Consider the following 25,815-nt stretch of genomic DNA (forward strand, 5'->3'; position numbering starts at 1 on the left):
TTCCACTAGGCATCGTGGCCCTGGAGCCCAGTATCTGCCCAGTTTTAGATCTCCAGTTTACAGCAGAGTTGCTGGCACTTACACAGTAAATGCCGTTGAAGGAATGAAAGATTCTTGTGGCACTGCCCAGGAAGGACTGAGGAAGGCAAGGTTGAGGGTAGTGATCACCAAGGAGTGATTAAGAGGGTAGGCTCTGCCCTGCCGTCAGACTGAGTCTGGCATTGCTACTTACTAGCTGTGTGACCTTGGCCAAGTTACTTCACCTCTCTGTTCTTCAGTTCTGTTCCTCACTTGTAGATAGTGATTGTTCTGAGGATTAAAAGATGATGTCTATAAAGTAGTAAACAGAGTACGCTGCACACAGTAAGTGATGGAAGAGACCATCGTTCTGCTAGAGCAGTTTTAGTGGGGATGGGGCATGATGGGTGGATGCAAGAGGTTATCCATTGGTTGAATCAACCAGAATTGGAGGCTGATGGGATGTGGGAGAGGGAGGGAGCGAGGTATCAGGTGCCTTGCTTAGGCAGTGGTGGGGGTCCTGGAGCAGGGAGCTGAGAGAGGCCAGGCGGGAGGAGAGGCAGCTGGGGTGGGAAGGGAGTATTAGACTCGTGTAGTGTGAAGATTCAGGAAGCTGTGGGCTCCACAAATGTAGAGTTCAGCAAAGAGGCTTCAGTGGGAGGAATACAGCCCAGAGTCACAGCCGGCCAAGAAGCCCTCCTTTCCCATTAACCCTCCTGGACTATTCCCTGGGAGCCTCTGTCGTCCCCTGCCGCCTGCCTGAGGGAGTGAGGCAGGGTTCCATAAGGCTCACGCCCTGGCAGAGAGCTCGTCATGTGGGTGGACGGTGTGAAGAGGCCCTGCTAGTCAGCCTCCATCAGCTGTCTGTCCCTCCCCCTATGTCTGGAGCCTGTGCACCCAAGTGTGAGGGAAATGACTCTGGATGTGGGCTTCTCTCCCTTTGTAGGAGCTGTCAGTATATTTGAGAGGCAGGATTACAGAGTGGTAAAGCACACAGACTCTTAAGTGCTTGGGGAGAATCACTCACTGCTCCACATCTTAGTTGTGGAACCTTGGGTGTGTCAGTTAACCTTTCCATGTCTCCACTTCCTCGTCTGCAAAATTGGGATAACAATAATACCTATCTCATAGGATTGTTGTGATGAATAAATTAGTGAGTGTATCAAGAACATTAACAAGTGTAACAAGTTCCAAGAACAGGGCCTGGTGCATGTTAACTATTGTTATCATTTATCTGTCCTAACACAACTTTCAGGCATCTAAAGATAGTCAGAGGAGGGTGGAGGCTGCACCAGGGTATGGCACGATTGTCCCTGTGATGACTCACCATCTGGCTTAAAGTGTCTTCCTCAGACACACTCCCCTAGTCCCCTGCCCCCTCCAGGCCTTAGGCTCCATCAAATGCCCACCGAGCATTCATTTCACAGGCCAGTCCCAACCAGGGATCCTGAGAAGGAAACACCTGCTCCATCATCTGCCTTGGCGGGAGGTGGGGGGCTTTGCCCTCCAGTGACAAGAACGAGACACGTGGAAGGTCCAATTTGAAGGACTTTCTTTGGATCCTTGTACCCTTGACCTTGGCAAGCTCCTTGATACCTCTGAGCCTCAGCTTCACCATCTGAAGTGGGAATGACTGTAGTACTACTTCACAGGGTGGTGGCAGAGAGGGAATACCTGTGAGGCACTCGGAACAGTGCCAGGCGCTTACAGGCTACTGTGGCCTGCTGAGAGGGACGCAGATGTCCTGCCTTACCCACTGGCTCCATTTCCACTTGCCCAAAGTAGGGGCAGGATGAATAGGAAAGGAGGGACCCCTTTCTGACCCGACTGCCAGTCTCTGGAAACTCCCCTGCAAGGACTTCTAGACCAGGCCACTGGCACCAGAGACCTGAAATTTCAACTCACTCCCCCAGCCCCACTCCCTCTCTACTCTCTTCCCCATGGACACCTGTGACCCCAGCCTGTTATCCCTTCAAGCTCTTCCTCCTTCTTCCAAATTCCCCGAACCTGAGTGGATGGGTTTGGTCTGGGGGCCAGATTCATTTTCGGGCTCCCCTCCTTCCCCGAGGGGGTCATTTAAAACCCCACTATCATTTCTCAAAGTGGGAAGCCAGCAGATTGGGGTATTTGTTCAAAGTATAGATTTTCCATTTCATGCCAATAGGACTGAATCTGAATTTGAGGGGATGGAACTTACAACCTGATAAGCTCCTGGAAGGAGTTTCAAAGACACATTAAAATTGATTTTAGGGCTTCCCTGGTGGCGCAGTGGTTCAGAGTCCGCCTGCCGATGCAGGGGACACAGGTTCGTGCCCTGGTCCGGGAAGATCCCACATGTCGCAGAGCGGCTGGGCCCGTGAGCCATGGCTGCTGAGCCTGTGCGTCCAGAGCCTGTGCTCCGCAACGGGAGAGGCCGCAACAGTGAGAGGCCCGCGTACTGCAAAAAAAAAAAAAAAAAAAAAAATTGATTTTAATCACAGTTACCCCCCCCCAAAGAAAATAATCATCGGTGGAAGAGCAGGGGGCATGGATTGTTAGAGATATGTCTTCCTCTGTCCAGGCAGGCTCAGCAGCAAAGGGAAAGGGACACAGGTGGGGCAAAAAGGGGGTGAGTCCTAGAAAGCCGGGGGCGAGGCGTGCGACTCCTTTCCAAAACCCTCGGTGACGCCCTGAGCAGTTACGGCGCCGGCGCCGGGGGAGCTGCTGTCCCGGAGCCACTGTCTCTCCGCGGACTCAGAAGCAGGAGTGGGGCGAAGAGGGGGCGCTGGGCCAGCAGCGCGGCGGTGGGAACTGAGGCCCAGGGAGGCGATGGCTCTCCACACAGAGCCCGCCTAGGACTCTGGAATCCCGAGCTCGGCCTTCACACGCCGGGGGCGTGGCCTTCTAGCCCCGCTTCTCTGGGATCTCAGCCCCACCTCCAGCGCCCACAGTCCCCGAGCGCCGTCCTTCCTCTCCAGCCTCAGTGTCCCCACCCGCGATGGGTGTCTGTGTGTGTAGGGCGGGGAGAAGGGGGCGGACGGGGTGTGTGCATAGAAGCGCGGCGGTGGGAGGCTCGGCAGCGGGATTCCCTGCGGGAAAACGGCCCCATCCCTCCCCCGGCCTGTTCGAGACCCTGAACCGAAACAGGAGGCAGGAGGCCCCCGGCCGGCCGGGAAGCGGCCCCAGCCCGGATTTCCCTCCCGGGTGGGGCCGCAATGACTCACCCCCTTCCCCCTTCCCCCTTCCCCCGGTTTCCTTGTTTGCATTTCTCCTCCCGGCCACGTGGCGGCCGGTGTAGCGGCCCGCAGCCCCTAGCCCGACACCCCCGCCGCCGCGGCCCCGGCTCGCAACCCAAGGCCGCTCCCGCCCGCCGGGGTTTCTAGAAGCCCGGACTCCCGCCGGCTCGGCTCACCCTGGGCTCGGGACTCCGCCCTCCGCCCGTGCCCGCCCGCCCCCGCCCCCGCCCCCGCCCCCTTCCCTACTGTAAGGCCTGGCGCGTCCTCCCCGCCCTCCCGGTCCTTCCCGGGAAGGGAAGAGGGCGGGCCGCGCAGGGGGTGTGACAGCTCCCTCCCGGACCAGTGCCAGCTGCAGCCTCGCTTCAGCGCCCGGTGCCAGCTGGCTCTTTCGTCTGGGACGGAGGAGAGGCTCGGGGCTCCTTGTCGCTGGGGGTGGGGGAACACCCCCCCTCAAGTCCCCAGCTTTCCCCCCACCCAAGAGGAGCCTCTCAACCCAGCCTGGCTCGGGCTGCCCTGGCAGCGGGTCCGGCCAGGAATTGGCCTGCTCACTTCGCCTGGGACTTACAGCAGGGGCTCGCTGTTGGCGGGGGGGGCGGGGGGGCTCCCGTCAGCCCCCGCCTTTTGCTAGAGGCTGCACGGCTGTGCGAGCTTGAGGAGGAATATGAAGGTGGGTAAGGTGGGGTTAGGGGGAGGAGGAGCCGGAGAGGAAGCTGACACGGTCGGGGAGTTGGGGTGGGAGAGAGAGGCTTGGTCAGGGGTGAGGGAGGTGGAGAAACGAATGGTTTGAGCTGAAGCTGCATTTCTGGGGGATCCAGAGTCCACAGTCTCATACCGGGAGTTGGTGGAGATCCCTGCAGGACCATGGGCGGTGGAGTGGGACAGAATTCCCCAGAAGACCGGGAAGAAGGACCTGACCTCTGGTGCGCCAGCTGGAGACCCCTAAGTGCGCCAGACCGGCAGGCCCCAGTGAAGGTCTTCCTGTCCCTCCCCCGGCTACTGGCAGGGCTGCAGCACCTCCGCCTGACCAGTCCAGAGGACTCTAAGGAAGTGGTTCTGCCTGGGGCGGTTGTGCCTTGGTCCAGCTGCCCCAGGCCCGGCCTCATGGCTGTCTGCCTTCCTCTTCCCGTCACAGGTGGGCTGGCCAGGTGAAAGCCGCTGGCAGGTGGGCCTGGCTGTGGAGGACAGCTCAGTTCTGGGAGCACCGCCGGTGGGAGGGCTCCCGGACGTGGTGCCGGAGGGGACGCTGCTCAACATGGTGCTGAGGAGGATGCATCGGTCCCGAAGCTGCTCCTACCAGCTGCTGCTTGAGCACCAGCGCCCCAGCTGCATCCAGGGGCTTCGCTGGGTGAGTGCCCATCCCCTGCCCGGCCGGGCACCAGGGCTGGAGGGGGCCCTGACTGAAAGAATGGGCATGCTGCTGGTGGCCCAGCTTGCTCTGGGGGCATGAGGGGGACAGCTGGGGTGGACAGTGGGTCAGGCAGCTTGGCTGCAGTGTGTGTGTGGCTCACACAGCTGCACTGCGTGTGCATGTGGCGCCCAAGTCCCCCCATTCAGGCATGAGGGGAGGGGTAAAGGGATTTGTCATTTAGTTGTCACCTCTGTGTGCCTTGAGTTAGGTGCTTGCGTGCTCTCCAGGTGGTGGTGGGAGGCATGTATGAAATGCTGGAGGCCAGGTCAAGTGGGGGGGGTGAGGTAAGCTTGGTTACTGTTTTTTAAACATCACCGTGACAACATTCTCCTTTAGTGAGAGCTGAACTGCATCGAGTCTGCTTTTGGATCTTGGGGTGAGGTGGTCATGTGAACATTGCTTGGCATCTGGCTTTGAGGGGCTCAGGGGAGAATTCTGAGAAGTTTGGAGGTGAGATGAGCGGAGCTCCCTTTGCTGGTGAAGAATCTCTCTGGAGCTGCAAGAATGAAGGAGAGAGAAAGGGTGTGGGGGAAGGATGTGGGGGGGGCTGGGGGGGCAGGATAGAGGTTGCAGGATCCAAATCAGCAGAGAAGCTCTCCCCAGCCACCCAGACTTAATAGGTTCTTCACCTGAGATTCGGTGTGTCTATTACTTGTGCCCAGCCCGGGTGGAGGTGAGTGCGGGGAGAGTGCTTGGGCAAAGGGGCCGAGAGAAAGCAGGACTTGGGAGAGCTCCTCTCTTATCAGCAAATCCCTTTGAGTAGAAAGACCACCACTTTCTGCCTCCTTCCTCCTACCTCACCCAACCACCATTTATATTTACCAAAATATGAAGCTGGGTTGAGAAAACTGAAGCCCACCAAGGTGATGGTGTCCTCCTTGCAATGGGAATCGGGAGGAGAATCTAGGTGTCAGTCCCCAGCTCTCCCCCAACCCCTCCCTCCCTGGGTCTTCCTGACAAGGGGCCTCATGGGCCTGGGTCCTGTTCCAGATGACGCTCTGGAGGGGGCAGGGGAGCTGGGTTCCCTCTGGGCTTCGCTGTCTGCCACCCTCACCCCCCAGGTCACTGGCAGTAGCTACTGCTTGGGGCCAGTGGGCTGGAACCCTCCCTCCCTCCTTCCCTCTCCGGCTATAATTACTTGTGCATTTCCTGTCCCCTTCCCAGCTAGTAGAGGCAAGGTGGGGAGTGGGGGGAAGGTCAGGTGCCAGGACAATGAGGTCACTGGAGGATCCCCCTGGGACCCAAAGTCTGGGAGGGGTTGGAGGAGGCCGCCAGGCTGTCTCCTGGCTCCCCCAGTCCCCAGAAGTGAAGGGCTGGTATGCATGGGGAGGCCGGAAGAGTGAGGGTGAGGGTTAGTGGAGTAAAAAATGGGGTCAGAGGCACAGAAACAAAGCCCCTCCCCTGCCAGGTATGTGTGGGTGTTGGTGGTTAGAGGGAACTTAGATTTTCAGGGCTAGAGGCAGGGCACATCCTCTCCTGAGGACCATCTCTGGGGAGTGGAGAGGTGGAGAGGTGGTTTCAGCCCGTTGCATCTGTGTTTTTCTTGTGTGTTTTTTTTTTTAACATCTTTATTGGAGTATCATTGCTTTACAATGGCGTGTTAGATTCTGCTTTATAACAAAGTGAATCAGTTATACATATACATCTGTTCCCATATCTCTTCCCTCTTGCATCTCCCTCCCTCCCACCCTCCCTATCCCACCCCTCTAGGTGGTCACAAAGCACGGAACTGATCTCCCTGTGCTATGCGGCTGCTTCCCACTAGCTATCTATTTTACGTTTGGTAGTGTATATATGTCCATGCCACTCTCTCACTTCGTCCCAGCTTACCCTTCCCCCTCCCCATATCCTCAAGTCCATGCTCTAGTAGGTCTGTGTCTTTATTCCCATCTTACCCCTAGGTTCTTCATGACCTTTTCTTTTTTTTTTTTCTTAGATTCCATATATATGTGTTAGCATACGGCGTCTGTGTTTAAGAGACTCTGGGTACCTGTGAGCTATACCTCTCTTCTCTGGATGATGCCTTTGGCTGAGGAGGGGCTCACTTGAGGGAACAAGTACCCGGCAGGGAGCATGCACACACAGGGTGAAGGGTGGATGTTGAAAGGAGGTAGGGTCCAGAGTCCCAGGAGGGCAGTGCTGGGAGTTATTCAGGCCATACCCCCCTCTTAGAAAATCAAGGGGGAAACCCATCAACCTCCTGAGGTCTGAAGAGAGCACTTTCTGTTCCTACTAGACCAGGACAAGAGAAAATGAAAGCAGGTTACAGCAGGAGGGCCTGAGGTTAGATACAGAAAGGACTTGCCAACCACGGCAAAGCTGATGCTGGAATAGGATGGAAGAACATCTCCTTTGGAAAGCATGACGGGGAGATGAGATCTTGGCTGATGTCCGGGAGCCTACAGAGGGACCAATCTGTCTAGAGGCAGGGGCAAGATCAGGATGACCTCTGGTGGGTCCTGCCAGCTCAGAGAAGCCTGGGATGCTTCTCTTTGAGTGACTTATTTGGGGGACATGGCTCTATTCTCTAACTCAGAAAACATGCTTTCATCCAACCTGTCCAAATCATGGTAGTAGCTAATCCTTGTGTAGTATTTATATCCCAGGCGCTATTATGAGCTTTACTTTGTCATATCAGATAATCTCACAACAGCCCTGTGAGATAGCTACTAATGCCATCTCATTTTATAGATGCGAAAGCAGGAGCACAGAGAGGCTAGGTGACAGGTCTAGGGTTACACAGCTGCTAAGGGACAAAGCTGGGTTTTGGCCATAGGCGATCTGGCTGCAGAGTTCAAGCTCGTAGTGTACTTTCTATTGCTGCAGATGGTAACACTGACACCCCAAAACATCACCCCCACTCATGCATCCTTTCCCAGTCCCATCATACACAGCCCTGGCCTGAGACCCTAGCTGTGGCCTAAGGGAACTGGTCTGACGGGTCCCAACACGGCTGTCTGGCTCTGTGCCTGCCCCTCCAGTGTGACTCTGACCCTCAGTGACGGGGGTGGGGCAGGCCATGGTGCTGGTGCCAGGGAAGCTAGCTGGGACCTCCTCTTCCACCCTGAGTCCTTCCTGTCCAGACATGAGAGGAGGCGGTGGGTGAGGGCCTTCACCCCTGCCATACCAGCCACTGCTTCCCAGCTGAGAACCCTCTAAGCTGACACTCAGGGTTATCAGATCAGGGACAGGGTCAGCGGAAGTACAACATTTCTTGCACTGTGTCCAGATGACAGGTGCCCAGCATGAAATAATAATGTTACATCAAGTTGCTTAACACTGACTAAGTAGTTACTACAGAGCAGGCACGGCTTTGAATGCTTCATGTTATTAACTCGTCTGATCCTCAGAATTACCCTGTGGGATAGGTACTATTATCGTCAACCCCATGTTACAGATGAGGAAGCTGAAGCACAGAGAGGTTTATAAGCAGCCCAAGGTCACACAGCCAGCTGGTAATGGGGAACCAAGATTTGAACCCAGGTGCCTGGCTCCGGAGCCCACACACCTGCCTGCTGCTCCGGAATGGCACCCGCCCCCGCCCCGATCCTAGGAGGTCCTGGTGCCTGGGAACATGGCAGGGGTCCAGAGGGACTGTGATGACAAACCTATGGAACTTTGTCTAACCCAGTATTTTCCAAACTTCCTTGCCCATGGAACATTCCTGAGGGCAGCATTCACCTCTTTCATCTCTGCTTTCATGGCACACGGTGGGGGAAGCACAGGGCCGCGGAGGCGCCATGGGATATGGTAGGGCTTGGTGGCTGAGAGCATGGGCTTTGGAATCAGAGAGGCACAGTGTGAATCCTGGTACTCCTGTTTACCAGCTCACAGGGCAGGTTATGTAACCTCTGAGCCTCCTTTTCTTTAGCTGTGAGATAGGAGACAAACACCTACTTCAGGGTCAGCGTTGGTAGAGTTATTCAGTACGATCTTAAATTTCTAAGCAGTTGTGTGACTCTGGGCAAGTTGCTTCCTCTCTCTGGGCTCCTGCTTTCCTCCGAAAATAAGAAGGATGCCTTCAGGTCCCTTCCTCAGCTCTGATGGGCCGGAGCCCCCAGCTTCGGAGCCTCGTGCACATACCCTGGGGCAGGACAGGAAGTGCTTTAAGCAAGGCCTGAGGATCTGAGATCTGAGTCTTGACCAGCCTGGCCACATGACCAGGCACCTCCCCTCCTGATGTGCCCTCCGGGGTCACAATAATACCAGGAAGGGAGTGTGTGCGGGAGCCTGGGTCGTGGGCACCGAAGGGACTTGGGGCAGGGACTGGGGCCACCTGGGCACTCTGACAGTCACAACAACAAGTCATTAGCACTCGGTACTGTTTGTTCCAACTCAGGGGGCTGGCTGGGTAGAACTCCTGCCCTTCCTCCTCCTCATTTCCTGTCACTAAGTCTCCAGGGCTACGTCTGGCACCAGGATGGGCCCCATGACCGGGTCAGGGATACCTATGGGACACCTAGCGACTTCCGCCCGGCATTGGGCCAGGCACCTACACGCTCCAGACCTCAGGCCTCTGCCTGGCACACAGTGGGAGGACGCTGGGACCAGGGGAGGGGACTGTGGCCCCAGGCCTGGTCGTACCCTAGCTCCCCAGCCAGGTCCTCTTCAGGCCCTGTTTGCGGATGGGAAAGCAGCAGAGAGAAGTGGGACGGGAGAGGAAACAGGCAGGTGTGGTGAGTGGAGTGGGACCAAGAATGTGAGCACTTCTGGTAGGAACTTGAGTTTGTCCGTGGCTGTATGGCTGTGTGTCTGAGTTACAAGGGCACTTCACCTCTAGACTTTTGTTTCTTCCTAAGTCAGGGAGGACAGACAATACCTGCTCTGCCTACTTCCCATCTGATCCTATTCTCTATGAGATCAGATGAAATCACGGAGGTAGACATACTTTGTAAACTTCAAGTGCCTGCCTTTGGGACGGCTCATAGAGGGTAGGGCATCCTGTCCAGAGATGTCCACAAATTCCAGTTCTCGGGTGGCAGGAAAAGAGGGGCATGAGAGGCTTTCATGGCTGACATCCCAGGGCACACAGGCCCAGGAGTCCTGGATGCCCAGTTGATGCCAAGGGCAGGGAAACCTCGTTCACCAGTGATTTGTACGTAAACCCCGTCTTCCAGAGCTGTCCTGTGTGCTACCAAGACTGACTCACTCTTACAGGGTTATTTATGGACTAGCATGACAACATCTTGGAGGGGAAAGGGGCTTCCCAGCAGGCAGCCCGCCCTCTGCTTCACAGATCAGTAATAATAACTAACATGTATATACAACTACATGTATATGCCAGGCAGCGCTTTAAACATGTGATCTCTATTAACTCACATAATCCTTCCTAAAGCCTGAATTGTTGTTATGAATGTTTTATAGATTTATAGGCAGGGAGAGGTTAAATCATGTATTCAGGGTCACACTGCTAGTAAACAGAGGAGCAGGGATTTGAGTACAGGAGTCGGTTCCAGGGTCTGTATTTTTAACTACCAGTCTGCACCGAGGCCCACAGAGGGCAGGAGTTTCGCCCACGGCCCCGTGACTGGGGACTGACCCTGGCTTGGGAGCCGGCCCTGGGACTCCAGGCCTCCCGAGCTGCTCACTTCCTGGCCTCTCCCTGGCCTTCTTATCTCATGTCCTCATGCTCCTCCCAGCTCCACTGTGCCCCGTCCCTACACGGTGCAGTTTACCTGGGAGCCGGGGCACACCTGGGCCCTGAGTAAGCAGAACTGGAATCTCATCTATGGGGATGCACGGCTGGAGTCAGGAAGCAAGACAAGGGTCTGGTGATAGAACAGCAGGGCGGGCACGAGGCGGACGCCTGGCATATGGGGGGTGCTCAGTGAGTGTTTGTTGAAAGAGTAGCTAAGTGGACGCCTGGAGTCGGGGACTGGGCAGGGGCTGGGAGTGACGGGGGTGGGCATCTGAGAGCTGGGTTTAAAGGCCCGGCACTAACACTCCAACCCTTCCACTGCCCTCAGACACCACTCGCCAACAGCGAGGAGTCCCTGGATTTCAGCGTGAGCCTCGAGCAGGTACAAGCCACGAGGGCTGGAGCTGGGAGGCGGCGGCACAGCCAGGGCTCCAGGGCCTGAGCCAGCTGTGCCTCTCCCCGCCCCTAGGCCTCCACGGAGCGGGTGCTGAGGGCTGGGAGGCAGCTGCATCGGCATCTCCTGGCCACCTGCCCCAACCTCATCCGAGACCGAAAGTACCACCTCCGACTCCACCGGTGAATAGTGGCCTTGACTACCTCCTCGCCCACCCCCTCCAAACCCTCCCCACCCTCTGTTTTCTTTCCCTTTCACTCTGTCCAGGCACCTGGGCCCAGCCCTGCTTCTGGACTAGGAAGGTGCCTTTCAGACGGAGTGTTCCTCCCTCTCGCCTCTCCCGTCCTGCCATTTGAGTCTCCTTCCTCTTCCCTGGCCCCTTCACCTCCCAGGCAATGCTGCTCTGGCCGGGAACTGGTGGATGGGATCTTGGCCCTGGGGCTGGGGGTCCATTCCCGGAGCCAAGTCGTGGGAATCTGCCAGGTGCTGCTGGATGAAGGTGCCCTCTGTCATGGTAAGCCCTAGCCCTGGGTGGGTGCCCGGGGCTGGGAAGTCCTGGGGAGCAGGTGCCCGGTGGGCCTTGCAGCAGGGGCCTCATACCCACGTGGCCTCAATTTCCTCTCCTCCCCCACGCCTGGGCCTCTGCCCCCCAGTGAAACACGACTGGGCCTTCCAGGATCGAGATACCCAGTTCTACCGTTTCCCCGGGCCGGAGCCAGAGCCTCCAGGCATCCACGAGCTGGAGGAGGAGTTCGTTGAGGCTCTGGCCCTGCTCTCCCAGCGGGGACCTGACGCCCTGCTCACGGTGGCACTTCGAAAGCCGTAAGTCGGGCGCCTTGCATCTCGCGGCCCTGCTCTCGGACTCAGTAGTTTCTATTTCCCCTCTGAGGGGGTGGTCCCTTACTTTTTGCGGAGGGAAGGGACCCTGGCTGGACCAGAGGCCTGAGCTCTGGTCTGCATTCTGCCATGGACTTGCTGTGTGATCTCGAGCCCTCCTTCCCCCTTTGAACATGGTCCTTCCTCTGTAACTGAGGCTGTGGGACACGTGGCCTCCGAAGACCCTGCCCACTCTGCGATGCAGAGGGACGGAGGGCTTTGGACTCCGCCGGCAGGTCTGCGTTCAAATTCCAGTTCCACTGGCTACTAGCTCGGTGACCTTGGGCCCCTCCATGCCGGCTTCCTCTTCTGTCAAAGGATAACAACACCCACGTCATGGGGTTGTCGTGAAGGTGGAATGGAGTAATGCGTGTAAAGCGCGTGGCCCAGTGTCCGGCACACAGTGTGCTCCTGGTAAAGGCTGGCCCATTATTGATAAACTGCTGGGGCACCGGCTGGCCCAGGCCCAAGCTTGGTGGACGTGGTGGCTTCCTGCTCTTGGCCTTGGGCCCACAGCTCATCACTTCTTCCCCACCTTCCTGTGCCTGCAGCCCCAGTCAGCGCACAGACGAGGAGCTGGACCTCATCTTCGAGGAGCTGCTGCACGTCAAGGCCGTGGCCCACCTCTCCAACTCAGTCAGTCCCCCGACCCAGGCCTGCCCTCCCCACCCCCAAACCTCCCTTCCCTGTGACCGCTGCTGGGCCAGAAGACATTCCCCTCCCCTCTGCCTGTGGCTGGGAAACTTCCGTCTAATTGCTTGCCCCCGGCATCCTTACCTGAAAGTCCTTCTGCCTCTCTTTGCCCATTTCTTCCCCTTGCTTTGTCTCCTGCTGAATCCCAGGTCACCCGACCTAACTACATCTCTGTCCCCTGAGCACTTGTGGCTTTGGACCTAACCTCCTCACATGGTCCCTCTTCCCCTGAACTCACCTCATTGACCCTCCTCTCCCCGCCCACAGGTGAAGCGGGAATTAGCGGCAGTTCTGCTCTTTGAACCACACAGCAAGGCAGGGACCGTGTGTAAGTCAGATGGGATGGGAAGCTGGGCACCAGGGACCTGGACATGGGTGGAGGCCACAGGGGAGAAGTGGAGGGTCCCTGGGGGCATGTCTGATCTGTGCTTCTCTCAGTGTTCAGCCAGGGGGACAAGGGCACCTCATGGTACATCATCTGGAAGGGATCTGTCAATGTGGTGACCCACGGCAAGGTGAGTCTTCCCTCCCTGCCCAGCCCCCTGGGGTGTAACTGCTCTCTGGTCCTTGACCTCATGGGCAGTGCCTTTAATAGACCCAAGGCTGCCGACCTCCCAGGTCTCCTCTTGCTTTGGTGGCTCTGTCCGCCATGGGTCTGTCCCGGCGAGGGCTGGGTGGCTGGGCTGGGCTGTGACTCGGGCCTGACTGCAGGGCCTGGTGACCACACTGCATGAGGGAGACGACTTTGGACAGCTGGCTCTGGTGAACGATGCACCCCGGGCAGCCACCATCATCCTGCGAGAAGACAACTGTCATTTTCTTCGCGTGGACAAGCAGGATTTCAACCATATCATCAAGGTGCCATTGCTGGGGGTGGGGAGGGCAGGGGACGTGGCAGGGACACGTCTCTGGAGAAGTGGTGTGGGGCAAAGGGTAAGGACCAAGGAGAGGTCGAGGGTGGAGAAGCTCGGGGCGATGGCTGCAGGTGGCAGCCCAGCCCTGCGTGTGTGAGGAGGTGCAGAGCATGCTGAGGAGGGTCAGCAAGCCCTGGGGACCCTGGCTCGGGTGGGAGACCAGGGGGGTTGGGTTACAGAGGAGTGGGGGTCTAGGGTGCAAGGGGATGCAGCATAATGGAGCGTGGGATCTATGGAGGGAGCCCTGGGAGGGATGGGGTGGAGGAGGGGCTCAGGGTGGGTGATGGGCAGGGGTGGGAGTGGGGGTAAAAACCAAGGTCATGGGCACTGAATGGAGTGGGAGAAGGGCTGAGGGTCCCTGTGGGAGCCTTGTGGGGTTCAGCGTTTGGAATGGGGGAGGGAGAGCGAGAAGCTCTAGGGTGGGGAAAGGAGTCATTGTGTATGTTGAGCACTGGGTGTTGGCTTGTTCTCCAGGATGTGGAAGCAAAGACCATGAGGCTGGAAGAACATGGCAAAGTGGTGTTGGTGCTGGAGAGAACCTCTCAGGGCACTGGCCCTTCTCGACCCCCAACCCCAGGCAGGAACCGGTAACATACCCACCATGCTCCCTTTCCATACCATCTCTCTTGCCCACCTTCTCTCCTTCCATTTCCCAGGCTTTACTCCCTTCCCTGCGTCATACCCCTGCCCTCTGGCCACCTGGGGGTGGAGAGGCTTCCAGGGACTAAGAGGCATCCCCTGAGTTGGTCCCCCCTCCACCCCAAGGTGAGAGAGGGCTGGCAAATAGGGAGGAGTGATATGATTGATTATTGATGTCTGCCCTGGCTGTGGGAAGGGGAGTCGTGGCTTAAGTGCTATGGACTGGCTGCTTCTGCTAGGTATATAGTGATGTCTGGCACCCCGGAGAAGATCCTAGAACTTCTGTTGGAGGCCATGCGGCCTGATTCCAGTGCTCATGACCCAACAGGTAGGGGCAGGAGACACCCTGACTGCTCTCTGACTCATTGGGTGGTCAGCACAGCATGGGAGAGGGCCAGGCACCCTGCCGTCTGACCTCATTGGGTGCTAGTTTGGTCCATTTGGTCAGTTGACGGGAAGTTTGCATTCCTGTGTTCTTGGTTTGGGTGGGAAGTGCAGTGACAGGGATTGGGCATCGCTGGTCCCTTGCCTGTGGTGGGATTGGGGAAAGGGATGCTCCAGCTGTGCATATACTTGTGCTCAGTAGACTTGACCACTGAAGCCCCCACCTGTCCCCTGTCCCTGCCCTACAGAGACATTCCTCAGCGACTTCCTCCTGACCCACAGTGTCTTCATGCCCACTGCCCAGCTTTGCGCTGCCCTCCTGCACCAATATCCTTCCAGCCCCAGGGGATTAGGATGGTGTGTGGAGTGGGGAGAAGGAACCCCTCGTATCGTGGCTGTGCCGAGCCCTCCAAAGTGCCAGCATCATGCCAGGCCCAGCTTGTGCGTGGGCTCTGGGCATCCTGCCCCTCCCTTGCCCAAGGTGTGGTGGGTGGTCTGGTTGGATGTTGTGGTTCCCTTGACTGGTGCCCACTTTCCACGCGGAGCCCGCGGGAGGCAGCGAGCAGGAGTGCAGCACCTACATCTGCAACAAGAGACAACAGATCCTGAGGCTGGTCAGCCAGTGGGTGGCCCTGTACAGCCCCATGCTCCACACCGACCCCGTGGCCACCAGCTTCATCCAGGTACCTGGGAGTGAGGCAGGGCTGGACTGGGCTGCCCGGGGTGGACATGGAGTCTCAGTGAACCTTGGCTCCTCCCAGAAACTGTCAGACCTGGTGAGCAGGGATGCCCGGCTTAGCAACCTGCTGCGGGAACAGTGGCCAGAGAGGCGGCGACACCACAGGTGATGCTTTGGCTCAAGTTAACTCGTCACCTGCGGGACGGGCGGCGCAGCGGGGATGGAGAGCACCGCCTCTGGGGTCAAACACGTGGCTTAAAGCCAGGCTGCACCACTGTAGCTATGCCGCCCTGAGCCCATTACCCTCACCGCCCCCCCTCCTAGGGCTTCAGCTCTTGTCTGTAAAACTGGGAGAATACCTTCCCCCCATTGCACCTGAAGAGTGCAGCGCAGGGCGTGCTGTGCTCACTTGTCTAGTCTTGCTCATTTCAATTAGTGCTCTTACCGGTCCCCTTGCTGCTCACCCTCCCATCACGTGCTCCTCCATGCTCACGCAGCCACAGTCATTCGCGTGCCATCCTTCTAGCCCCAGCACACCTGCTGTGCTCACTGCCTCCTAATTATTGCCAAGCACCCTTGGTGCCAGCTCCTGCCAGCCGGCCCGGTCAACTTCCTAGCGTTTACCTCGCCCTCCGAGACCTTCCCGCCCTCCCAGGCATCCTGTGGGGGCAGCTGAGGTCCAGGGAGAGCTCCTGTGCAGGCTGCCTGCCCTGACACCACGTCCCTTTCTCCCTTGAGCTCTCTTTCCCTCCCTTGCTGGCCTGGGAAAATCACAGGATCCAGGGGCTGGATTTCAAGTCTTGCCTGTCTCACCAAATCTTTGATCCTCACCAAATCTGCAAACCTCTGAGCCTCTGGTGAGGGCGGGTAGAATCCAGAGCCCGTGTCATCCTCTCTGCTCTTGACCCCATGTCATCCCACCTGCAGTGGGCCCTGCCCGCCAGTCTGACCTCCCTTCTCTCTTGCTCCACAGGTTGGAAAATGGCTGTGGGAACGCATCTCCGCAGATGAAGGTGTCTGCCCCGAATGAGGTCCTCTCGCTTCTGCGGGGCCCCAGCTGTCCCCACTCCTCCAGGGACCACCGGGCCCCTCCTTCGGCCCCTACCCAAGGGGCTCTGCGTGGGCAGCCCCCCGTCCCCTGTCAGCCCCAGGCACATCCTTGGGTCTGGGATAGGTGTTCATGGAGCTCGGGCTGCATGTGGCGCTGGGGCCAGGCCCTGCAGGGAGACACAGAGGTCTAAGGTCACTGCTCCCCCCGCCCCCCCAAGCCAGGGGGCTTTTATTCCATCTGGGAGGTGATTCATGCTCACAGTTAGAGCCAATTAGCAGTTCCCACCTGGGAGGTGAGGGGTGGTGCCTGGGGGTAGCCTCGGAAGCCCAGGGGTTCCTGGGGGCCAGTGCAGGGAGCCCAGAGGAAGGCAGGCCGAGATCCCAGTGCCATTCCCAGCAGTGGGCGGGGGCGGGGAAGCAGGAGGAAGAGCTGTGACGGGCGCGAGATTTGAGGGGTGGGCGGAAGGGGCTGGGCAGGTAAGTTGGGGCTGGCTGGGGGCTCATGCATTGGGAATAACACCCAGATGCTTCACCTGGGCCTGCAGCGCCCAGCTGCTTCTCCCACCTCATCCTGCTCCCCCCTCCTCCTCGCAGGCTCCTTTTCGGCTAAAGGTGAAGCTCAGCCCCTCCTCAGTCTCCTGCCCTTACCTGCTGGCCCCTCTCCCACCGGCTCCCCTCCAAGGTGTCCTCTATGGTTTTCCTCAAAGCATTATCCCAGTGGAATTGTTTTCTTTGTTTGTCTACTTGCTTATTGTCTGTTGGTGTCTGTCATGTCCCACTAGAATGCCCGCGTGAAGGGCCTTGACCTCTGTCTCCCAGCCTGTGGTTGCCACTCGGAACGGCCGGCGGGCACTGCGTTAGGTGCCGAGGATGCCGTGGGGGGCTGGGGGAGCCACCCTGGCCTCAAGGGGCTTGCAGTGAAGGGAGGGACGGGGCTGCAGGGCAATCTCATGCTGTATAAGGGCAAAGACAGGGGTCTCTGGAGACAGGAAGGGGAGGGCTGTCTCCGGGTCAGGGTCAGGGAGAAGCAACCGCTGGGGCTGAGAGCAGCAGGGAGTGAGGGTGGAGGGAGAAGAGGCTGCAGGTGGGTGTGAGGGGGAAGGGAGCCCACCTCCTAATGGAGCCTGGAGGAGAGGGGGGAGGTGGGCAGGGGCCAGAGCAGGTGGGGCCCCCCCCCAGCCCCGTGGGCCATGGTAAGGGGCCTGGCCTTTGTCCCCAGAGCAGTGTGAGCCATTGAAGGTGTCTGAGCCAAGGATTGACAAGATCAGATTTGTGTGTTGAATAGGTCAGCTGAGGAGCCTGTGCTTTATCCAGTAGACAGTGATGGCTTGGAAGCCGTGATAGGAAGCTTGATCTGGCTCTGGTCAGGCAGATGGGAGTGGGAGAGAGGGAGGCACCCGAGAGGTGAGGCTGGCAGAGAATAGTTGGGCCGTTTTAGTAGATAAAGAGTGAGGCAACACGCGGGCTGGTGGACCCTGGGGTTGGCCTGGGCTGGGGAGGGGGGCACATGGAGACCCCAGGACTAGATGACATGCCGTGGGGAAGTGGGGGCTGGGCAGCAGGAGCCGTGAGCCCAGAGGAATGGCCGAAGAGTAGCCTGGCAGGTGGGATGAGGGATCCGAGGGGTGTGTTGAGTTTGGGGTGATGGAGCACAGATACGAGAGGATCCAGGAGGCATTTGAGACCAGGGCTTGGAAGAAAAGTCAGTGGTATGGTTTTAAGAGTCTTCCATCTGCGGGGGTGGGGTGGGGTGGGGTGGGAGGGTGCGTGAGGCTGGGAGGAGCTCGGAGGGGAGCGCAGAGATCTGGAAATCCAGGGAAGAGCCATGAACCAAGGTCCGAACCTGATCTGCCACCTTCAGAGCAGGTAGAGAGTCAGTACAAGAGTTGGAAAGAGTGGTAGGTGTGCAGAGGAGCTGTGTGAGGGAGGCCTCTGGCCCGCGGGGGCTCCCCAGCAGCCCACTGTGGCGGGGCCATGGAGGAGGGGTTGTGGGGTGACAGGGCAGTTGACACAGTTGAGTGCTGGTGGACAAGAGCGGGGTGTGTGTGGGGGGGGCGCAGGCGACAGGTTAGGATTCCAGCTGGGCCACTTAGCAGCTGTGTTGCTTTGGGTATGTTACTTAACCTCTCTGAGCCTCACTGATCTCATCCATAACATGGGGATAATAATATTTTGTCAAAGGGCTTTTGTGACTATTTAGATACTTAAAATATGCCTGTACTTAGCCTGGCATGTAGCTAATAGCAAATGGTAGCTGAAGGAGGAAAAAACCGAGATCAGCAGCTGAGGTGTGTTCGTATTAGAGCAATTCTAGACCCATCTGGTAGAGGGGGTAACACACACGTAGAGGGGGTAACACACACGTAGAGGGGCACAGACTTCGCTCTGTCTCCTCCAGGAGCCTCAGTCCCCAGCGCCTTACCTGGCCCAGATTCATGGGCCAAGCAGAGCCCGAGGGTGGTGTGCGTGCCCCGTGGGTGCCGTGCTCCTGGTGACAGAGGCCCCTCCCCGTCCCTGCATGCTCTCCTGTGTCCTCCCAGCCTTACTTTCTCTCCCTCTCAGGCCTGGAACATGCCTGTTTGGCTCCCCAGCCAGGATGAACCTCTCCCCAGCAGCAACTGTGCCATCCGAGTCGGGGACAAAGGTTGGTGGTCTGTCCGAACCAGCCAGTGCATAGCTCGAACCCTACTGTCTTCACCCTTGACCTTGGGGCGCCTGGCCGAGGATGGCATTTCGTGCTCCTTGGGGTCTCTCTTCCAGGCTCCCCCCTCTCCTTGGCTCAGGGCCTCCCACCCAGCCAGGCTGCTCCGTAGCGCCCTTGCCCTCCTCCTCGGGACCCTCCCTCCACTGCAGTCGCTGCCCTCTCCCTCCTGGGGTGGGGAGACCAAGCAGCCCCCCGCCACAGCTCAGCCAGCCTTCCTCTCCAGTTCCCTATGACATCTGCCGGCCGGACCACTCAGTGCTGACCCTGCAGCTGCCTGTGACGGCCTCAGTGAGAGAGGTGATGGCGGCGTTGGCCCAGGAGGACGGCTGGACTAAGGGGCAGGTGCTGGTGAAGGTGAACTCTGCGGGCGGTGAGTTGTGTCTCTGGGTAGGGTGGCCCCAAGGGAGGGGACCCCCTCAGAGCCGTGCCCATCCCCCGAATTAAGATTATCATCATCTTTTTTATCTTTATCATGTCAATGATGGTTAGCATTTATTGGGAGGTTTAGTACGTCTCTTCAAAGTGCTTTGCATGTGGTGCTGAAGAGCATGAACTCTGGAGCCTGCTGCCTGCGTTTGACTTCTGCCCTTTGGCTCCTTTCTCTCTGTCCCTGGGCAGGATGCTTAATCTCTCTGTGCTCTGTTTCATCATCTGTAAAATGGGGATTAAAAGAGTGCCTGCTTCATAGAGGAATTGTGAGGATAAATGAGATAATCTATCAAAGTGTTTAGAATGCTGTCTGACCCATAGTCAGCACTACATTATTATCTGTTATTACATAGCTACTGCTACATCATTATCATGCTTACATATTTATTTAACTCTAATAGCAATCTTATGAGATAGGTATTTTGATCCTATTTTCAGACAAGGAAACTTAAGCTCAAAGGGGTTTAGTGATTTTCCCAGGTTCACACAGTGAGAGCGTCGACAGCCTTTGAATTCGGGTAGTTGCCCATTCAGTCTGTAGTCATCTTTGAGGGTCAGCTGTGGGCCAGCAGTGTGTTAGGAGGTAGAGGTACCATGGCAGGTAAGGTAGAGCAGCTTGATGGTTAAGAGCCTAGACTGTGGACTCCCAGATCTGAGCTGGAATCCCAGACCCCCTGCTTACTTGCTGTGTGATCCTGGGCAAGTCATTTAACCTCTGTGAACTTCGGTTTCCTCATCTGTCGAATGAGCACTGTAACTGTACCTATCACATAGGACTGCTGTGGCTGTTAAATAAGATACTGTGTTTAAAGCTGTTATCATGGGACCCAGCATAAAGTTGGTGCTCGGAATACGGCAACATTAGGATTATTAAGACCTGCCTTTGGAGAACTTGGGACATTAGAAACCACTGTTGTCCATGAAGGACACAGCCCAGGTCTGACAGCTGGAGCGCAGGGTAGGCAGCTGGGTATCCAGAGAATAATGATGGCAGGGAGACTGGCAAAGCATCTTTCCTTCAGAAAGTAGGGAGAGAGGATGAGGTCACCTGTGCCTATGTGCAGCTCTAGGAAGCACTGCCCTCTGGTGGCTACCTGGCAAGTTGCAGTTGTCCTAAGCCAGTGTTTATTGAGACCCTATGTGCCTGTGCTCTGTTCAGAGCACTGATCCTTTTGATTGACACCCATGTCAGTAATCAATATTTTATTACAAACTCCATAATATGTGTATATTTCCTTGTAAGTCACATACATATATTCCTACCCTAATGTTGCATGATCATAACACAACACACAAAATAGAAGTGCAAAACTGGTGAGAAAAATCAATAAAGTGAAAGAGCTAATGTTTTTTCCTGGACACGCGGATGGTCTTGTGTACCTTACTTTGGAGGCTGATGGTCTAGGGACTGGGGACTCAAACATGACTAAAAACACAGTCTCAGTCCACAAGAGCTGATGAAAATCCGCACAAAGATTTCTGCAGGGCCTTTCCCAATTTTCAAAGGGCCTATGTATGTATCATATATTTATAACCACTATTTATATTTATATCAGTGATTTCATTTGACTTGTGAGTAGTCAGGGCAAATCTTAGTGTCTCCATTTGACAAAGGAGGAAGCTGAGGCTCCTTGAGACTCCAGCGTTGCCCAGTGTCAGCCTGTCTCACTAAGACTCCCCTTTCATCGTCCTTGGGCCGTGCTGCCCTGTGTGTGCGGATGCGTGGGCATGCGCACCTGTGTATTTAGAACAACTGCCCAGGACTCCAACCTTGCTACTGGGAGGAGAGACCTTCCAGCCTCCTAAATGGGGCCTCCACCCTGCCTCCGGTTGCTCGCTGGCCTCCCTCTCTGTCCTCACCCAGCACAGCCTCTGCTCTCTTTGCAGACACTGTTGGCCTGCAGCCAGATGCCCGAGGTGTGGCCACATCCCTGGGGCTCAACGAGCGGCTCTTTGTTGTCAACCCTCTGGAAGTGCACAAGCTGGTAGGGACAGGCAGGGCGCCAGGGCCTGGGGAGGAGCTGAGTTTTGGGGGTGGTAGGAGTGGGTGCTAGGAGAGGGTCACACGGAGAAGACGGGGAGGGCTGGCTCTGGCTGCTGCTGGGCCTTAAGGAGGAAGAGGAAGGAGTTGGCCTCAGCCAATGGGGAAAGTCCCCAGGTTGGGGGAGGGGAGAACTGGTTGGGAGCTCTCAAGGGGGAAGAGGGAGACCTGCTTCATCAGGGGTTCCCCAGAGAACAGGCACCCTACAAGGAGGGGTCCCAGCACTGGGGAGCTGTCTGGGACATACCTCCTTGGGAAGCCCCTCCATCAGATGCCCCTCCAGCCCCTGCTCTCCCCGACATTCCTCCCACCCTGGGCACAGAGGCTCCTCCCACCCTGCACCTTTCCCCCAGATTCCCCAGGCAGCCCCCCTGAGCACTCTCCCACCTGCAGACCCCACACCCCGAGCAGCTGGGGCCCACCGTGGGCTCTGCAGAGGGGCTGGACCTGGTGAGCGCCAAGGACCTGGCAGGCCAGCTGACGGACCACGACTGGAGCCTCTTCAACAACATCCACCAGGTGCAGCGGCAGCGCGGAGGGGAGGGGGCCGGCCGGCGATGTGGGCTCCCCACCTGCCATGCACTGACCTCTCCTGCTGTCCCCGCCCAGGTGGAGCTGATCCACTACGTGCTGGGCCCCCAGCCCCTGCGGGACGTCACCACCGCCAACCTGGAGCGCTTCATGCGCCGCTTCAATGAGCTGCAGTACTGGGTGGCCACAGAGCTGTGTCTCTGCCCTGTGCCCAGCCTGCGGGCCCAGCTGCTCAGGAAGTTCATCAAGCTGGCTGCCCAGTGAGCGCCTGTGGGCTGGGTGGGCTGGGTGGCGGAGTCCTGAGGCTGCCTTTACTTAAATGCCCGATCCATGGTCAGGGTGTTGCCAAATCTGCCAGCCCCGTGCTTCCCTGGGTCCCCTGGAGCCTCTGCCTCCCCACCCTGTCCGGCCCCAGTGCCCGCAGGGGTGACGCTGGCCTGGCCCGGCACTGGACCCCAGGCCGGCTGTTGTATGGGTGCGGGGCTTTGCACGTGGCTGAGGGTCTCTGGGTCTTCTGTTCACAGCCTCAAGGAGCAAAAGAATCTCAATTCCTTCTTTGCCATCATGTTTGGCCTCAGCAATTCGGCCATCAGCCGCCTGGCCCAGACCTGGGAGGTGAGTGCCATCTGCTGGGGCAGGCCAGGGCCTTCCCACCCCGGTCCTGAGTCAGGCCCCTGCCCGTTCTGGGGGTCCTTTTTGGGGATGGTGCTCCCACCCCAGAGCAGTGACAGCCCCACCTGTCTCTCCTTCACAGAGGCTGCCCCACAAAGTCCGGAAGCTCTACTCGGCCCTGGAGAGGCTGCTGGTGAGTGCTGGGCCCCGCTCCCTTGCAGCCTCTCTGCCTGTCCTTGTCTACTTCTCTGGTTTCCAACCCTGGGTCAGGGCCTGGTTCCCTTTGGCCTGTGAGTTTGGGGTGCTGGCTGAGGAACAGGTGTTTAGCATGACTGGGGGCTCTGCAGAGTGTGCTGTATCCCTCAGTATGTGTGGTGGGGGAATGGCATTTGCTATGGCTATTAGGTCCTGCATGAAGGCAGCGTCTGGCCCTGGGGTCTGAGGTGCCAGGGGACCGCTGGGGGATGCCGGTTTCCAGCTGACCTGCCTCAGGACTCAGGAAGCAGGTCCTGACTGCAGCTCCCACGGTGTTCTGGGGCCTGTCAGTGGGCCCTCAGGAGACTCAAGGAGCCCATGTGCCAGCCCAGGCCAAAAGATGAGGAAAGAATTCAGGAGCTGAGCCCTCCACTGCCAGGAGCTGTTAGGGGGGCCGGTTTGAAAGGTTTGACAGTATTCAGGGGAGAGCTAGTGCAGGGTGCTTTCATCAGCAAGGCTCTAAGACGCTTGAGGAAAAACTTCTGGGGCTCAAGAGGTTCAAAGGAATTTACGCACTAGAGAGAGAGAGGGAGAAACAGGGACAGAAAAGAGAGAGTTTTCCATGAAACCTCAGGGCCCCTGTGATAATGGCCATGACGTGTCCTTGGGGTTTAATCAGAGACCAGGAAGCCACATCATGCAGACTGGCAGGCACAGCTCCAGGCCCCCTCCCACCTCCGTAGAGCCTGCCTTGGTGAGATCTGGGGCCGAGAGGAAGCTGAGCTCCAAGGGGATGGGTGCACAGCCTCTCCCTGGGACGCTGGGCATTTGGTTGCGCTGTGGCACGTGGTGGGTTATGGTGTATGGGACCTTCCCTCTCTCACTGTGGCTTCTTCCCTCTCAGGACCCCTCATGGAACCACCGTGTGTACCGTCTGGCCCTCACCAAGCTCTCCCCTCCCCTCATCCCCTTCATGCCCCTTCTTCTCAAAGGTAAGAGGACCAGTGTCCACCTTCCTGTCTCCATCCCATCCATTCCTGCCCCTGTGTCCATCAGAGGGTCGGTGTCCATCGGACCCTCTGAGTGATTCCAGTGCGCTGATGCCCTGGGGGACCCAAAGATGAACTAGGAGTTCACAGGGTAGAAGCAGAGTTAAGACACGCAGACATTAGATGGCCTACGATACAAGGCCTAAGAGATACAAGGAAATCGCTCCAGGAGGTTAGTTGGGGAGGAAGAGGGCCATGTGCAGGACCGATAGGCCCGAGCCTCCCTGTTATTGACCCCTCACCTTTCCTTGGCTGCTGGAAGGGGAAGGAGTTTGGGGGCCTATGAACAAAACCCATCTCTTTGCAGACATGACCTTCATCCACGAGGGAAATCACACGCTGGTAGAGAACCTCATCAACTTTGAGAAGATGGTGAGTCCGAGGAGAGTGGGTGCCTGACACTGGAATGGGTTGCCGGCTATGACGATGGCCTTGCAAGCGGTCGGGGATGGGGTGGGAGATGGTCTAAAGTTGCTCTCAACAATATAAATATGAATTCTTCCTTTAAAATAGCCATTACTCCATTGCATGCCCTCATGAGGGTCTGGTCTCCACTGGGGAGTGCTGGGGTGACAGCCTTAACTATCTTGCTCTTCAACCAGAGCCCCCTCCCGTCTAAGCCCTCCCTGACCTCTGTTCTTCCCAACGCCTGGTCCCCGCTGGGTCTCTGGGTGAGCTGGGGCACAGCAGACAGGACCCCGTCTCCTACAGCCCCTAGTTCCTACGAGCACTTCAGCTGACCCCCAGGCCACACCAGGGTCCCGTTCCTCACACCGGGTCTCATGTCCTTGCTTGGCCCACAGAGAATGATGGCCAGAGCTGCGAGGATGCTGCACCACTGCAGAAGCCACAGCAACGGTGAGAGGGCGGGTTCCCCGGGTAGGTGCCCCTGACCGATGTCCCCTTCAAGGCACTGGCTTGGTCCTGTCTCGCTGACTCCCCCCTCTCACCCGCCAGTGCCTCTGTCACCACTTAGAAGCCGAGTCTCCCACCTGCACGAGGACAGCCAGGGGGCCAGGATTTCCACATGTAAGTGCGGGCAGGGGTGGGTGTTGACAAGTTGACCATGGCTGGCATTTACAGGCATTTACAGTGCATACATGATGCTGATAATGCTTCACAACACCTCTGTGAGGTAGGTAGAATGTTATCCTAACTTGAAGATGTGCGAACAGGCTGGAGCCTTGAAGAAACCTGTGGAAGCCACTGAGTTAGATAGAGCTGGGACCCAGGTACTCTTACTCCAGATCTGCGTTCTTTTAATTGGCCTTCAGTTGCATGAAATGGGATTAATTGTAATCCACAGTACATACCACACTGTCCTCATTATTTTAATTTATGTATGTATATTCTGATAATACGATGGGCACCTCTGGACCCAAGCCAAATACGAGCGCGTTGACAATAACTTCCATCTCTCTAGTGGTGTCCCTCTCTCCTGTCCTCCTGCCCCTCCTGCCCAGGGAAGCCACTCTCCTGAATTTTGAGTTACTCATTTTCTTGTTTTTTAAAATAGGTTTATTATATATATGTATGATAAAATATATATACACACGCACATACATATGCATCTTTCAAATACCTCATATATATATGACAACAAAATATTCTTTAGTTTTAGTTGTCTTTTTTTTTTTTTTTTAAGTTTTAGTTGTTTTTGAGCTCAGTAAAAGGGGTATTAAACTGTATGCAATTTGGGGGGCCTGTTTTCTCCAGTCTGTGCTCTTGACCACCATGCTATTCTGCCCCAGCAACGGGGCGGGGTGTCTTCTAGATTGGCCGTGGGAAGTGGCAGGCTCGGTGGTGGAGGGCAGGGAGGCTGATTTGCTCCTTGGAGGAGGAGGGGTGGGCTCTACAAAGTGCGCGGTTCCCCCCCTCCGACCACCCCTCCCCACCTCCCCCCACTTAGGCTCGGAGCAGTCCCTGAGCACCCGGAGTCCAGCCAGCACCTGGGCTTACGTCCAGCAGCTGAAGGTCATCGACAATCAGCGGGAACTGTCCCGCCTCTCCCGGGAGCTGGAGCCGTGAGGAGGGGCTGGGCTGGAGCAGGCACTGGCCGCCAGGAGAGCCAGGGCGAGCCGGGCCAGGAGGCCCACGGGCTGGCCGCGCCAGGCAGGGGCTCTCCGCGGACTGAACTTGAGGCCCTGGAGTGGGCGGCATGGAGGCAGCCGTCCCCTTGATGACTGGTGGCCAAGGAGGACCTCGGAATGGAATGAGCCGGGGCCCAAGGCCAAGGAATGGGGGACAGAGAAGCCCTGGAGTGGGTGGGAGAGCAGAACGCTCCCTCTGTGTGTTCAATAGAGAGCGCTCCACACCAGGTCTTTTCCAGATTCCATGCCTCTCGAC

The 25,815-nt window shown here is 57.4% G+C and overlaps 1 protein-coding gene across 3 annotated transcripts; it reads left to right on the forward strand.

The window, feature by feature from the left end:
• Window positions 1-3,637: 3,637 nt before the first annotated feature.
• RAPGEF3 (Rap guanine nucleotide exchange factor 3) lies at window positions 3,638-25,800 on the forward strand. Of its 3 annotated transcripts, none has more exons than XM_081249151.1 (28): window positions 3,638-3,900; window positions 4,366-4,578; window positions 10,608-10,661; window positions 10,749-10,855; window positions 11,066-11,187; window positions 11,327-11,495; window positions 12,101-12,185; window positions 12,510-12,570; window positions 12,681-12,757; window positions 12,954-13,100; window positions 13,631-13,743; window positions 14,035-14,123; window positions 14,428-14,506; window positions 14,712-14,862; window positions 14,941-15,023; window positions 15,832-15,889; window positions 18,471-18,552; window positions 18,836-18,982; window positions 20,929-21,026; window positions 21,476-21,601; window positions 21,692-21,873; window positions 22,138-22,228; window positions 22,368-22,418; window positions 23,325-23,412; window positions 23,777-23,841; window positions 24,273-24,327; window positions 24,427-24,498; window positions 25,379-25,800. In XM_081249151.1, the coding sequence occupies exons 1-28, from the start codon at window positions 3,895-3,897 to the stop codon at window positions 25,495-25,497; spliced, it is 2,790 nt and encodes a 929-aa protein (XP_081105277.1). In that variant the 5' UTR covers window positions 3,638-3,894; the 3' UTR covers window positions 25,498-25,800. The 3 variants fall into 3 exon arrangements, with proteins under 3 accessions (XP_081105277.1, XP_081105278.1, XP_081105279.1); XM_081249152.1 differs by having other exon boundaries at window positions 15,832-15,871; XM_081249153.1 differs by lacking the exon at window positions 3,638-3,900 and adding an exon at window positions 4,114-4,153.
• Window positions 25,801-25,815: the final 15 nt, after the last annotated feature.

This window comes from Mesoplodon bidens, assembly GCF_964165515.1.
Source record: "Mesoplodon bidens genome assembly, chromosome: 11".
NCBI lineage: Eukaryota > Metazoa > Chordata > Mammalia > Artiodactyla > Ziphiidae > Mesoplodon > Mesoplodon bidens.